The sequence below is a fragment of the Carlito syrichta genome, unplaced genomic scaffold (assembly GCF_000164805.1).
Source record: "Carlito syrichta isolate Samal-C Ts95f unplaced genomic scaffold, Tarsius_syrichta-2.0.1 Scaffold305012, whole genome shotgun sequence".
NCBI lineage: Eukaryota > Metazoa > Chordata > Mammalia > Primates > Tarsiidae > Carlito > Carlito syrichta.
Window position 1 is genome coordinate 324,959 of NW_007249108.1, and position 15,452 is coordinate 340,410.

The 15,452-nt window shown below is 43.3% G+C and overlaps 1 protein-coding gene across 1 annotated transcript; it reads right to left on the bottom strand.

Moving 5' to 3' along the window:
• Positions 1-5,434: 5,434 nt before the first annotated feature.
• Positions 5,435-9,363, bottom strand: SLC26A2 (solute carrier family 26 member 2). The gene is made up of 2 exons (XM_008061055.1): positions 8,646-9,363; positions 5,435-7,136 (listed from the first exon to the last, which is right to left on the bottom strand). Exons 1-2 carry the CDS (start codon positions 9,339-9,341, stop codon positions 5,613-5,615), a joined length of 2,220 nt encoding a protein of 739 aa, XP_008059246.1. The 5' UTR covers positions 9,342-9,363; the 3' UTR covers positions 5,435-5,612.
• Between the last annotated feature and the right edge of the window lie 6,089 nt (positions 9,364-15,452).

Sequence of the window (15,452 nt, forward strand, 5' to 3'; positions counted from 1 at the left end):
GGGTTTGGGTTAAACAAGGTTTTATGTGAAATGACATCAAGGCACTTGCTTTATTTAAAAATATAGTATAAAACATGATCCTAAAAGTCATCAGCCTTTGATAATTAAAAAAAAGGCAGTATACTTTTTTGGTGAATAAACAAGCCTGAGAATTTAAATTCATTCACCCGTCACCCTGACATTATCTTGATTTGTATACAAAGTTGCAACAGAGACACATACACACACAAAAAAGGGAGCCCGTTATACAGATTGGTAGGTTCACAAACACTTGTTTCTGAAAAACAGAAACAACTGGGGGCAGCAACAGGAACCACCCGCGACTCCCAGCTGACCTGCACTGAGGCAAGCCTGTCTGATTCCAAGGGTTTTATTGTTGAGGTATGGGGCATGGGGAAAGGGAAGTGAACCCCCAGAGTAAGTTTATTAAAGCTTCAGCTGAGCCCTCTGGCATCAGCTGTCGACCTACGGGCCTGCAAACATGCCATCTCCAGGAAGGGCACTTGGTGTCCCTCACGGCTCCAGCCTGCAGAATCCCATATGTCCTTTTCCTGTTTTACACCACTAAGACAAGGAAATACACGCCAGAGGCTCCACAAGGGTAGTGCTCATCTGACTTTCTAGCTGCATTTAACATGTGTACTTTAAACATTTCAGTTATAAAACTTTTTTAAAATCTATCAGGATAAAAATTACCTTATAAAAGTAAATCTCTCCCATTCCCACATCGAAATTTTCCATTCCTATGTTTCTAATTAAAAAACTTAGCTGGGCTCGGTGACTCATTCTGTAATCCTTTGGGAGGCTGAGGTGAGTGGATTGCCTGAGTCCGCAGGTTCGAGACCTGCCTGGGCAGCGAGACCTCATCTCTACAATAAATCAAAAAAAAAAATCTACCAGGCATGGTGGCACATGCCTGTAATTCCGGCTACCTGGAAGGCTGAGGCGGAAGGATCACAGAGCCCAGCAGGTCGAGGCTGCGGTGACCGGGAGCGGCCACTGCACTCCAGTCTGGGCGACAAAGTGAGACTCCAACTCAAAAAAAAAAACAAAAAAAACTTAAAATGTACCTTGACATGCAATATTTCAACAGTATTTTAACACACAGACTATAATAATAAGTCAGCGGGTGTGTTATTTTTGTCCTATTCCTTTATCATTTTCATCCTTGTAATTAGCACCCAAATTAATGATTCCATTCAGGATTATTTGAAATCTCTGTGCAAAAATAAAAAAGATCAAAGTAGTTCAGAGCTTTCGAGATCCAACTTCATTCTTTTTGCAGTTAAAGCTCAGTTTCAAATAAGGCATCACTAGAATAGAGGGAAAAACGTCAGGGTGGCACGGGGGGAGAAACATTAAAGAACAGAAAATTAAGCAAAATCGAAATTCTGTCACGCCGATGCTTCCCATTTCTCTTGGAATTTTCCCTGAACAGACCGGGGGCAGCACGGACTCCTGCTCACACCTGTTGAGGTTCAACTGCCGCACCAGGCACCTCCTGAGCGCTCCCATGCATTCCCTGGGAGTTACCACATGGCTCATGCACTGGATTTGGGACCTCGGCCCCAGCACCTGGCTGGAGGCCCAGACTGCTGGACAGGTCCTCAAAAGGATGGAGGTCATGTCTCCATGCACAACTCACCCATCGCAACACAGAGGACGACGACTCATGAAGAACATTTGCAAGGGTCACAGGGCCCCCACGTGTCATCAGCTTCCAGGCCCAACGCAGGTTCCCAAAAAAAGCACAGCAGCCCTCTGTCACTTTTACAGTAAATGACAAACTACCAACAGTCCACTGCAAGAAAGTAATCCTTATCATCAGAATCATCTCACGAACTCATCTAACACCAGGACACATTTTTAAAGTTCATATGTACCATAGGTACATTTAACAGCAAATTTGACTTCGACCTCTGCTACTGTTTAAAAGCTAAGTCAGACTATGTAAAGCTTACCTTGTATTTCTTTGTTCCCACTTCACCTACTTTAAAAAAGTTTTTTTACATCAACTAGACAGCGATGTGGTCATAAGACCATCTGAAGCACAGACAGCTCTGAGTCACCCAGCTCAGCTGGAAGTTACAGTGCTCCAGGGCTGGTCTGCCCAGGTTTCTGCCACAGCCCTTTTGGGCTCCACAGCTCTGTCAGCCTCGCTAAAGCTGCAACCCTCCTTTCCTTTCTAGAAGGAGAACACGGTTCTGAGCTTGCTCTACTACCACCACGTGGGGGCTCACCATCACCATGGCCTGCGTCCTGTCCAGCAGGCTCCCTCCCTCTGCTCCCTCCACTACTCAGATGCAGCCTTTCCAGCTGTCTCTTCCTTCACGCCTCTCAAATGTTGTTCTTAGTCTATTCCAAATTTTGTAGTTTTGTCAATAAGCATTGAGAAAATGCTTCATTCAGACTTTAAAGTTTAAACAAAACTATTTTTGTATCAAAATAGTGTTTAAAGTATCACCTAATGAACTAAAGAAACCAGATGAAAACATTAGTTTTTGGGTGGTGAATTAAGCTTTGGTTCCAGGTTTGGTCCTTTAAATATCAGCAATCAGAAAGCTGAACAATGCGCAGTCAGGCACTGTGGTTCATGCCTGTAATCTCAACACTTTAGGAGGCTGAGGCGGGAGGATCATTTGAGCCCAGGTTCGAGACCAGTGTGGGCAACACAGTGAGACCCCCATCTCTACAAAAGTTAGCTGGGTGTGGTGGCACGTGCCTGTAGTCCCAGCTATTTGGAAGGCTGAGATGGAAGGATCACCTGAGATTAGGAGGTAGAGGCTGCGATGAGCCGTGTTCGTGCCACTGCACTCTAGCCTAGGCAACAGAATGAGGCCCCAACTCAAACAAAAAAGCTTAACAAATATAGCAACCTCTATTGAAACTTTAACTGTTTTTACAAATGGCTACTAAAAGCAGAATCTCTTGCTTTATGGGGTGGGGCAAGTACAATCCAGAATATAATTCAAGAATTTGCTAACTGCATGTGTAAAGTTTCAGAATTGTTTATATCCATATATGGACAGAAATATCAGGTAAAAATCCTGTTACTCCATCCTTCTAAGGGACTGTCCAAATCATCTGACTGGACTGAAGTTTTTTGCTGTGCTGGCATTGGCTAATTGTATGTCTTAAACATGTCATCGTGATGTCACAGGGTATTAGACTTCTATAATAGTCAGCATAGATCTGACTTGGGAGAAGGACAAGAGGAATTAAAAACAAATGACTTGGCCAGGTGCAGTGACTCACACACATAATCCCAGCACTTTGGAAGACAGAGGCGAGAGGGCTGCTTGAGGCCAGGAGTTTAAGACTAGCCTGGGTAACATAGCATGAGCCTGGCTCTACAGAAATAAAAATAAGTAGCCTTGCATGGTAGTACATACCTGTTGTCCTAGCTACCTGGGAGGCTGAGGCAGGAGGATAGTGTGAGCCCAGGAATTCAATTTGAGGCTGCAGTGAGTTATGATTGTGCTACTACACTTTAGCCTGGGTGACAGAGCAAGACTCTGTCTCTATAAAAAAAATTTTTTTTTCAAACTACTTACCAAGATACTGTGATTTTACTAATATTATTTGTAAGACTGAACAGAAAGGGCAAATATTGGCTAAAAACAAGCAAAAAAACTCAAATGCAAGTATTAGTTAACATTTCTGAAATTCTACATCTAAGTTCTAAAATGATGTCAAAGTTCAGGATACTCTTAAATTTAATCATAATGTCAATCACCCAAAGACAGTAATTCAGATTTTTCTACTGAGAAACTGCTTTGTTGTGATCATGGAAAAGTCTTTCCCACGGCAACAAATGAGAGAGTTTTACCAAGAGAAAAGCAACACTGGCAGTTTATGGAGCCAACAAAAAAGCTAAGTTACATGTATCTATATGTACATATAGATAATAATCAAATATACACACGTCTTAAATATACATATTAAACATGTACATATTTAGAATGTTTTAAAGCACCTCACTCCAGTGGATGCCCTACATGTAGGGTTTGCTTCACATTGATATTTAAAATTTTTTAGAATGCAGGAACAGGTTAAAAAATGATTTTGCACTTTAAAAATTTTACTTGGTTTCTTTTAAAAGACAAATAAATGTTTCGTAATTTAGTCCCTATTCCTAACGCTGAAGAACCTGTTTTATTTTTTCTTTCGCCCCATGACAAGCAATAAGCTTTCAATGTTGCACATTTTTGCTATTTCTCAGTTCACGACCTGTGACTAGCTGTCTCAAACAGTGCACCCACAGACCTGGATGGCTACACACGTGACACTTCTAAATCCTCACATAATAGCTTTATGCGACTTAAGAGTTAAAGCTGTCCCTGTCATCAGTATTCACTGCACATCAACAGGGGGCACGGCAGTGAGCATCAGCTCTGCTTCTGCTAAAGCATCTACAAGTTAATTATTGATGTCTTTCCGGAAGCTCTCTAACGTTCTGTGTATGCTTTTCCATTGGTTCCAGTAACTTTTTCTTGCAGAGTAAAGACTGAACAGCTTCTGTTTGAGAGACTGCCCATCTCCAGAAGATTCGTGCTAAAATGCCAGGGGTGGAACAAAACAAACCATTCACTGCTAAGAAAACCACTTCTTTAGAGGACCTGTCAATAATTTCTTTTTGCAATCTGTCTTTGAGAGTTTGTCTCGAGTTGACTTAAAGTATCATTGGAAATTGCTGACTGGCAAGATTGTCAATGACTGTCAAATATACCAGTTTAGGATAGATTCCATGGAAACACACTAGGATAACTGAAAGCTAAAACAGAGCTTAATGGCAGAAAAAAATCTCAGAAACAAAGACAGAGATCATAGAAGACAAGGGAGGATTCCTATTGTTTTTTCTCATTTTGAAGAGTTCTTTGCTTACTTACTTCCCCTAGACAAAAAAAAAAAAAAGATGATTGAAAATGGCAAACATCTTACAAAGGATGTTCTGTGTAACATCAGGCTAGCTGTCAGGATGTTACCAAACTGCCTAGCCATTAGACTCCTGGTAAGACTGTGCCCATAGTACTCTCCCTTAAGGAAACGGTGCCCATGGTTCCCCACCTTAAGCATTCCTACTAAAAGCCAAAGATCCTACAGCCATCTGGGGAGCAAAGACTGGGGACAGAGAAGCAAAGTAAGAGCAGCCTGCCTAGGATAACCTTGTGATCCAGAAGCCTCCTGATCTACTGCACAAGAGCAGGTCAACATTCCTTCCTTGCCCCCTCCTACCACCCCCCCACACCCCAGTCACGTAAAGAAGATCGCAGCTCTTCTAGTGCAAATCCCAACCATATTATCCCTTTACTTCTTGGAGAGGGAAGAGTCCAATTGCACAGCCCCCAACACAGGATGGTAATTATGTTTTGGAGCTACTTTACAGTTCAACCCAATGCACATTTATTGCCTTCCAAGAATATTTCTTATCTGCAAGAAAGCTTGAAACCACAAAATCTTCTTCTTTCTGATTCTATCTGGCTGTAAACTCTGCTGCAGTTGGGTATACACACAGACCATTAGCTTCAAAGGAAGAATAACAGCCATCCAATAGGCTAAAATATCGAGTTAACAACCTATTGGCTAGATATTCTTCTTCTTTCTGCCTACTCCTATCGATCACTGGGAAGATACAGACCATTGGGCACACATACTCCTTTCTGATTTGGTGATGCTCCTGCAAAAGCCACTGCTTCATACACACTATAGAAGAGAAGGTTTTCTTCTTCCTTCTTGCAGTATTCTCCCTGGGCCAGGGAATCCCTCACAGAGGGGTTGCACTGAGCCAGCAGGACCTGGATTCCAATGGCTTCGTAATCGCGGCGCACCTCTTTCAGCGTGTGGATCCCTGCTGTGTCTAAGAACTGCACGGCGCTGCAGTCGATCACGACGGTGTGCAGCTCCAAGGGGTCATGGGAGAGCTGCACGGACACCTCATCTTGGACGCCACCAAGAGTCACCATTTGCTCCTTGATCTTTCTCTTTGCTGCCTTCTTCTGAGCTGCCTTTACTAAGATAGGGTTGACGGTTTTTTTGTATAGAGCAGATTTAAAGCATTCTTTGTTTACGTAGTACAAAGGGGCTACGAAACGGAAAACCTTGATGCCTGGCTTCGTCTGAAGGTTCCTGTAAGCAGACATAGATTCGAAGAGTTCAGACTCTTCCACCGAGCCAAGCAGTGAACTCTTTGGCTTCTGAGTGCGGAGGATGACACAAAACATAGAAAAACAGACCCCAATAAGCAGGCCTATTTCAGTGCTTATCAGTGCAGAGGACAGCATGGTCACAAACCAGATAACGGTGTCCATTCTGCTAACCCTCCACATCTTGGGCAGATCCCGAAATTTAAGAAGGGCTCCCCGGAGGTTTACAATCGTAATCACACCAAGAACACTTTTCTGAAGGGAAAAGAATAAAGGAGCTATGACCAGGAGGACCAACAGAAGAACCAGGGCTGTCACCACACCGGAAAGCTGAGTTTGGCAACCTGTTGACTCCTTAACCAGGGTCTTTGCAAGAGCTGCACTAGTCGTGAAACAGTGGAAGAAGGCCGGGATGATGTTGCAGAAGCCAATGGCGTACATCTCCTGGTTTGCTCTGACTGTGTAACCGTGCTTCTTGGCAAACATCTCAGAAAGTGACACAGTGATGGCAAAACCAATGATGGAAATAGCTATCGCATCTACAGCCACACTAGGAATGAGGTTCCAGTCTGGTGCTTTAGGAGGCATAAACCCAGTGGGAATATGTCCAGCAATACTGGAATTGTAATTCTCATTGAGTTTTCCAAAATGAGAGGCCAATGTGGCCGCCACAACAACAATGAGCTCAGTAGGAATCGGGGCCTTGAGCTTGGACTTGAAGTGCTCGTTGAGTTCTTTGGTTGGCAAAAGAACCAGAAGGCACAACAGGCTGGTGATGAGATCACAGAAGTTGGTCTTGTGGATGTTTCTGAAGATATGGATCCAGGTGGTGATGAGTGAGCCCACGCCACTGCTCCGGGGCAGGTTGAGCCCCAGGAGATACTTGGCCTGAGATGTGAGAATAGTGAAGGAGGCACCAGTGACAAATCCGCTCAGCAAGGCATCTGAGAGGTAGACAGAGACAAAGCCCACTTGGAAGAAGCCCATTGCGACCTGGAAGGAAGGACACACAAGCGTTGATGTAAATGGAAAAGAACGTTTCAATTCTGTGTTATCCTGACCCCTCTTGCATGGAGACATACCAGCAGAGCCTCCCAGAACGTCAGAGCTAGGATAAGCACAGTCGCACATCACTCTTCCCGTCTTCCAGAGAGATGCTTGCAGGGCTAAGCAGCTACAAGGGGCCATGGGAGAGCTGCATGGTCACACTGCCACTCACTAACCCAGGCAAGATAGGAACTTGGAATTTCTACCTTCTGTTTCTTACACTTCAGACCTCTTTTATAAAGAAAATAACTCTCAAGAATCTATGAAAAAACTTCAAATAGAAAACATTCTTCTGGTTAAGAAACCATGCCTTTTCTTTAAATCACAAATCATTACTGCAAAGCTGAAATGTTAACTAGTAGAACAAAAATTAAACTCACATCAAAAGAAAATCACACTTTAAAAATTATTATTTTTTCCCAGCTACTTGGAAAGCTGAGGTGGGAAGATCGCCTGAACCCAGGAGCTGGAGGCTGTGGTGAGCTATGATCATGCCACTGCACTCCAGCCTGGGTGACAGACAGAGTAAGACCCCGTTTCAAAAAAATTGTTGAATTCTCTCTAATCTACCCTCATAGTAAGAATCTCTTCTCACCCAGTGTACTTGTGTACTGCCACTGCCTCCCACATTGATCATATTAATAATTCCACATCCTCAAAAATACAACTTTTGTGTTTATTTTCTCCCCAACAATTTCTCAGAATTCTGTACACCTGCTCCTTCTGGGTGAGGCATGCTAGCAAAACACGACAGGGCTCCAAGACACAGAGCATCGCACACCACCTTCGTTCCCTCCCACCCTAGCAGAGCACCCAACAAAGCGATTCCTCCTTTCCTGTGTCACTTCCAAATCTGGTAAGAGAGAAGGCATCTGATGCTGGCACTGACCCCTGGATGCCAACAGGCAGGGGCATGGTGACAATGGCAGATTCATGGATTCTATGGGAGACCTAGGAAGAATTTCATTTCTAATCCTACCTTCTGGCCAATAATGTGAAACTGTAACCCTCAACCTTTTCCTTCCCTCCCCAGCAATCCAAGAGAACTACTATCTCTAGTAAGAGCCACTCGCTGCAGAAGTGATTCTGGAGGAAAGCAGGGGGCATTTAGAATTAGAAAAGCTCCTGCAATCCTCCTCTCACACTCCTGTTCTGTTACCCTCTTGCCTGACTGCCAATTCTGACTCTGCCAATAACTAACCACAAATAACCTCAAGCAAAGTCAAGGTTTTCTGACATGTAAAATCAGGGAATTGTACTAGGTGCTCTGAGGTCTAGAGACCCAGGCTTATCTTACTTGTGGAGTCAGACCAGGGTTTGAGTTCTGGCTCTCCCCTTCATATATCCTGAGCACTTGATAAATGATGTAATTATTGTGACCCTCGAGATCCCTCACAGATACAATATATAATGACTACTCTTCCAGAATTAACCAACTGTTCCACTGCTTCTTACCTGGTAAACCCCAGCCATAAATGTTACAGTGCTGCCAACCTTAATAGCATAGTAGCTCTTGTCGCATATCCTGCCCGATGTCAGATTGAGTAATGTGCTCCCATTTGAAATCATTTCTGAAGGAGAAACATAGTCCGCATCACAGTTAGCTCTGTGTAGTTCTCGGTCAACGACCTCACCAATCATAAGGCACAGTACTCCAAAAATGCCCACTGAGATGTGACGGGAGGTACCCACAAGGAAATAAATGATGCTGGCAAAAAAAGACGTGTACAGCCCATAGATGGGCTCCTGACCAGCCAGCAGGGAGTAGGCAATGGACTGGGGCACCAGCAAGATGCCCACGATCAAGCCAGACATCACATCTCCTAAGATGTTTTTCTTGAGGTCGTATTTTGGGAGCCACTGCAACACAGGAAGGAAACCAAAGACCGCATTTTTGGCTTTGGTTGCACTGCACTGGCATTTCTTCTGCAACTTTTTGACAACAAACTGCTTGAAGGTAGTATTTGGTTTCTCCTGACGCTCCATGTGGATCCGAGGATAGGGTCTGCACTGGTCACTGGTCTCAAATGTCTTGAGGTCAGTACTTGACTCCTTCTCAAGCTCCAGGTGGGTCCCAGTCAGAGAACTGCCGTGTCCTTCAGCTGAAGCCTCGGGTGAAAGGTCATGCTGCTCTTTACTTTCCGAAGACATTTCTGGATAGGCAGTTCTGCTTCCTATCCCAGAGAAGACAGCAGTGTTAACTGATCAAGTAATTCTCAGCGCTCCCATATGCTAACAACCCCACTTGTCCCTCATGAGACTCAGGAGTATAGTTTGGGGGCAGGTATCCTGTGCCTGCTTTCTTTCACTGAGCCCCTCTGTCATGGTGGGGAAAAGAAAGGCCAGAACCAGACCTCACACAGCAGTCAGAGCGAATGACTGGCTGGGGCAGGGCTTCTTGAAGGACAAACTGGAGGAACCTTCTCCACAGGTGCCCACTCCCCTGCAGCGTTTCCTCCAGAAAAGGCCTCCAGGCACCTGTGTCCTTCCCAGATCTGCCATGGCCTTCCTCCTGGGCTGTCACCTCCCAGGCACATTGAGAAATGGTAACTAATCTCCAGTCCCTACCTCTACCTACCCTGAAACAAGGAAGACGGTCCTTTGGTTTATTATTTTTTGGTCCCTTTTAAAATTAATCACTAAGCCAGGCTCGGTGGCTCAGCCTGTAATCCCGCACCTTGGGAGGCTGAGGTGAGTGGACTGCCTGAGCCCGCGGGTTCGAGACCTGCCTAGGCAACTTGGTGAGACCTCATCTCAACAATAAATAAAAAAATAGGCCGGGTGTGGTAACATGCACCTGTAGTTCCAGCTGCTTGGAAGGTTGAGGCGGAAGGATCGCCAGAGCCCAGCAGGTCGAGGCTGCGGTGGCCAGGAGTGGCCACTGCACTCCAGTCTGGGAGACAGTGAGACTCCAACTCAATAAATAAATCAATAAATCAATCAATCAATAAATAAATAAATAAATAAAATTAATCACTAAATGTTGAAAGTAAGTAGAAGAAAAAGCAGGTGACAGAGGAAAGATAAATGTTTTTGGCAGTAAAAAGAACCAAGGCAGGATGCATCTGAGTCTGTCAACAGCACCCCCTTGCCTGATAGCAGAGGAAAGAAGCTGATGAGAGAGTGTGACGCTGGGCAAATCCACACGGAGTATTGGGGGTCGGCTGTGGAGGCCCACCTGAGCGTTAGGGATCCAGGCAGGCTGTGGACCCTGAGACCACTAGGATGAGTTCAGGAGCTGAAGGCCCATTCCCTCTACCCTTCTTTGCTGTTTGGCATGTTCTACTAGCAGGGACTTTGATGATCTAAGCATGAAGTTCTGAGAGAACAACAGGCATGGCTTACTTTAGGATTCCATTGTTCCTGTTTCTCACAGACTGTGGTTTTGGCTTTAAACTTAACATAATTCAAACTCAGGTCACATTTGGGAGCCTTATATATGATACAAGCTTCTTTATAAGATTTAAAAGTATATTTGTAGAATTAGTATATACATGTAAAGTGCTGTTTCAACTTTAATAATATAGATAATTATTTAGGGTTACCAGAAATGGCCCAGTACGAACTTTGGGCTGGGTCACATTCCTGAGGGCCCAGTGCAATACTTTGGACTGGACTGCATTCTTTAGGAATTGGTTTGGGCTATAATTAAGAGTTTCTATAGTGCAGGTAGAATGAGTGTAAAATAGAGAGGAATTGGGATTTAGGATTGGTCATTAGGTGTCGTGTATGCATAAGCTTTAAAAGTTATTGATTATTAGAATATTATGATATTAGAATTGTATTGCTTTTGAGGAATATTAACCAAGCATGAGGAACAGTGAAATAGTTTTGGGATCCTCCTTCCTCATGCTTGGGAAACACCTGGTGGGTGGGGGATGCCCCTCATCCACCTGGCTCTATGTTCATGTAAAAGTTTTGTGATTTAATTGGGATTTTTCTTCCTCATGCCTGAGGAAACACCTGGTAGGTGGGGGACACCCCTCCTGCACCTGGCTTTGTGTTCACGTGAAAGACTTGTGAGACTGTGTAAAATTTGGGGATAAATACCCACTGTAAGTTCCAATAAATGGCTTCTGCTCAATCCATTGAACAGTTGTCCACTTTCTTTCTTTCTCTTTCTTTCTCTTTATATCTATCCCTTCATCTTTCTTTCGTTTAATATTTATCCCTCCTACAGAATCGGCTTCTGCACTAGACAGAGTTTAGTCTCTTTCTCCCCGTTTCTCTCTTTCTTTCTCCAGAATAATCGCCAACACCATCACACCTACCCAGGGACTCCCTAAATCTCTCTGCTAGGGCTGGCCCCCCGCAACAGAGGGTGCGAGAGGGCTGACAGAGCAGCATGTCATCCACACTGGAGAGCGCTTGGGTCTATGCCACTGTGTGCTAGTATGGAGTTGCCTGCTCTGTAGGCACCACATTCACGCAATGAAAGACTCGCCCTACCTTTCTAAGCGCACACTCTGAAACACAGGCTGAAGGGAGAAATAGTGTCACTTTGCACTCTCACCTCTTGGGTGTACAGGTGACCCTACATCTCTGGATCCCTAACCACAGCACTATCGCTGTAAGATCTACTACTAAGAAATCTAGGAAAATAAGGGAAGGCTGGGTGTGATGGCTCACACCTATAATCCCAGCACTTTGGGAGGCCGAGGCAGGAAGATTGCTTGAGCCCAGGAATTCGAGACCAGCCTGGATATCACAGTGAGATCTCATCTCTACAAAATCGCAAAAACTTAACCAGGCATGGTGGTATATGCTTGTAGCCCCAGCTACTCAGTGAGCCATGACTGTGTCACTGCACACAGCGTGGGCGACAGAGCAAAACCCCAACTCAAAAAAAAAAAAGAAAAGAAAAGAAAAGAAAGGAGGTAAAAACCAAAAAGAAGGAGCAACAAAAAAAAAAGTAACCGGAGCAAAAGAAGGGAAGAAAGAACCAGGGTCTCAGAGGCACAGTGTGTGAACCGTTTACCAATTACTTCACAAATTAGTGCCTTTGCAGCCACTGTGACTTAGCTTAGAATGACCATCCACCTCATGACCTATCAAGATCCTAAAAGTTTTTTAAAACCCAGTTGCAATACTCCTTATCCACAAAGCACTACCCTGGCCCAAATGAACCACGACACCCTGTGTCCTGCAGCATTCTGCAACTCCATTATGGTACTGACCACACTCGTGTGCTGGTTAAGGAGTCTCTCCAGCTCCTTGAGGAGAGAATTTCTTGTCGTCAGTGTAATCATCACTGTATGTGACATAATAATTCTGAGATAACAGGCTTACAAACCATTTGAATGAATGAAAGAACAAATGAACAAATTTACGATTGTAGCCAGACACACTAAATTTTAGATGAAGGACTCAGGAAGATTCCCATTTTGGAACTGACAGAAAAAGGTGCCTTTATGAAGGTCTATAAACCTAACGTTACAGCCAGGCATGGTGGCATGCACTTGTAGTCCCAGCTACTCAGGAGGCTGAAGCAGGAGGATCATCTGAGCCCAAGAGTTTGAGGCTGCAGGAGCCCAGGAGTTCGAGACCAGACCTCACCACAGTGAGATTAACACACCACTGCACTGCAGCCTGAGTAACAGAGCGAGACCTTATCTCAAAAACAAAAACAAACAAAAACCCCCTAACATTACAAAGGTGCCACAGCCCAGGACCCATGGCCTATTCAAGAATACAAGATATGTAAAAGTAACCCACATGTATTTTGTTTAGGTTGAACAAGAGTAAAGTAACAGTTTTTATTTGAGACAGGATCTCACTGTTGCTCAGGCTGGAGTGCACTAGCACAATGGTGTGGTCAGTTCACCACAGCCTCAAGCTCCTGGGCTCAAGTGATCCTACCACTTTAGCTCCCCAAGCAGCTGGGACTACAGGTATACACCACCAGACATGACTGATTTTTTTTTTTTGTAGAGACGAGTTCTCACTATGTTGCCCAAACTGATCTCGAACTCTTGGCCTCAAGCAACCCTCCCACTCTGGCCTAACAAAGTGCTGGAATGACAGGCATGAGCCACTGCACCTGGCATAAATTATTTCAATGGTCTTCTGAAGTAGAAAAGAAGAAAATGAATAAATTTAAATGACTGCTGACCCTGAAAAAGTCCGTCAGATGGTGGATACAACCCACAAGTCTTCGTTTCTTATATCAGCCAGTTTGTAACTCTCTTCTTATTTCCTGCTTTCTTGAGGTAGCTTGAGTGCACTTGTGTCCTATCTTGGAGCAGCTCTTGATGATTTCTGGGTCAAAGGGCTTTTCCAAACCTAAGATATGCAAAAAACGTATAAGAAAAAAAAAAGTGCCGGGTTTGGTGGCTCAGTCTGTAATCCCACGCCTTTGGGAGGCTGAGGTGAGTGGATTGCCTGAGCCCGTGGGTTCGAGACCCGCCTGGGCAGCGAGACCTCATCTCTACAATAAATCAAAAAATCAGCCGGGCATGGTAGCGCATGCCTGTAATTCCGGCTACTTGGAAGGCTGAGATGGACGGATCACCGGAGCCCAGCAGGTCGAGGCTGCGGTGGCCGGAGCGGCCACTGCACTACAGTTTGGGTTACAGAGTGAGACTCCAACTCAAAAAAAAAAAAAAAAAGAAAAGAAAAAAGAAAAAAAAAGTAATCAAATTCAAATCTTGCCCTGTATGGCTGGTATCTGGGAAGGAAAAAACATAAAAACTAATAGTAGAAAACCACAATAGAGATGGAAACAGTAGGAAAGAATCAAACAGAAATACTATAAGTGAAAAGCACAGTAAGAGAGATGAAGAATACCTTTGACGGGATCATCAGTGAACTTGACAGAGCTAAAGACAGAATCTATGAACTCAAAAGATAGGTCAACAGAAATGACCTAAATTGAAACACAAACACAGAAACTAAGTAACAAAACAAAAACCCCAGTACCAGCAATGAAACAGGACACCCAAGAGCTGTGGGACACATCCAAATATCAAACATATATATGATTAGGATCCCAAAAGGAGAAGAAAGGAAATGAGCAGAAGAAATATTTGAAGATATAATGAACAAGAATTTTCCAATTTTTAAAAAATATTTTTGTTTGTTTTTATCTTTTTATTTAGAAACAGGGTCTTGCTATGTTACCTAGGCTGGTCTTGTGCTCAAGTGATCCTCTCACCTTTCTCTCCCAAAGTGTTATAGATGTGAGCTATCATGCCTGGCCAAATTTTTCACTATTAATGCCAGACATTGAAATACAGATCCAAGAATCTCAGAGAATTCCAAGAAAGATAAATATAAAATTAAAACAAAACAGAACCCCACACCTACACATAACACATTAAAGCTGCTGAAAAGAAAAAATAAAGAGAAAATTCTGAAGACAGTCAAAGAAAAAACACACATTGCTTACAGAAACAAAAATAAAAATTACAGCAGACTTCTTATAGGAATCCATGAAGGTAAGAAAAAGATGGAATGATATCTTTATTTCACAGAAATATAACTTTCAACACAGAGCTCTATGCCCAGAATAAAATGTTTAAAAGATGAAAAAGTGGCCATGTGCAGGAGCTCACAACTGTAATCCCAGCACTTTGGGAGACTGAGATAGGAGGATCACTTGAGCCTAGGAGTTTGAGACCAGCCTGGGCAATATAGTGAGACCCCATCTCTACCAAAAAATAAAAAAAGATGAAAAAAACTTTCTCAGATAAACATTGAGAGAATTTATGACCAGCAGACCAGCATCATAAATAGATAGATAGATAGATAGATAGAGTGAGTTCATCTCATGGAAGTTCTTTAGGCAAAAATAATACACCAGATATAAATTCAGGACTATATACAAAGAAATAATGTCCAGGAAATTGAACAATTAAAGATAAAAATAAAATAAAATTTGTCTTTTCAACTTAAAAAAATTTTTATTGCTCTAAAAGATAACTATCTAAACCAAAATCAGGAATAGGTTTTGTTTACACCATATGCAAAATAAATGTGTGACAATGACAGTGTAGAGAATGAGGGGGAATTAGAGACTACTAGGTCTTACACTAGATGAGGAGTGGTATCAGATTATCTGAACGTAGGCTCTAATTAGTTAAACATGTACACTGTAAACCCAAGGGTAACCACTATATTTTTGAAAAAGTATAAATAATAGATCAATAGTGGAGATAAAATGAGATCCTAGAAAAACTCTCAACCCAAGATAAAGCAGAAAAAGAGGGAAAAAAGACCAAAACAGATGGAGCAAATTGAAAACAGCTAGTAAGATGGTAGAGT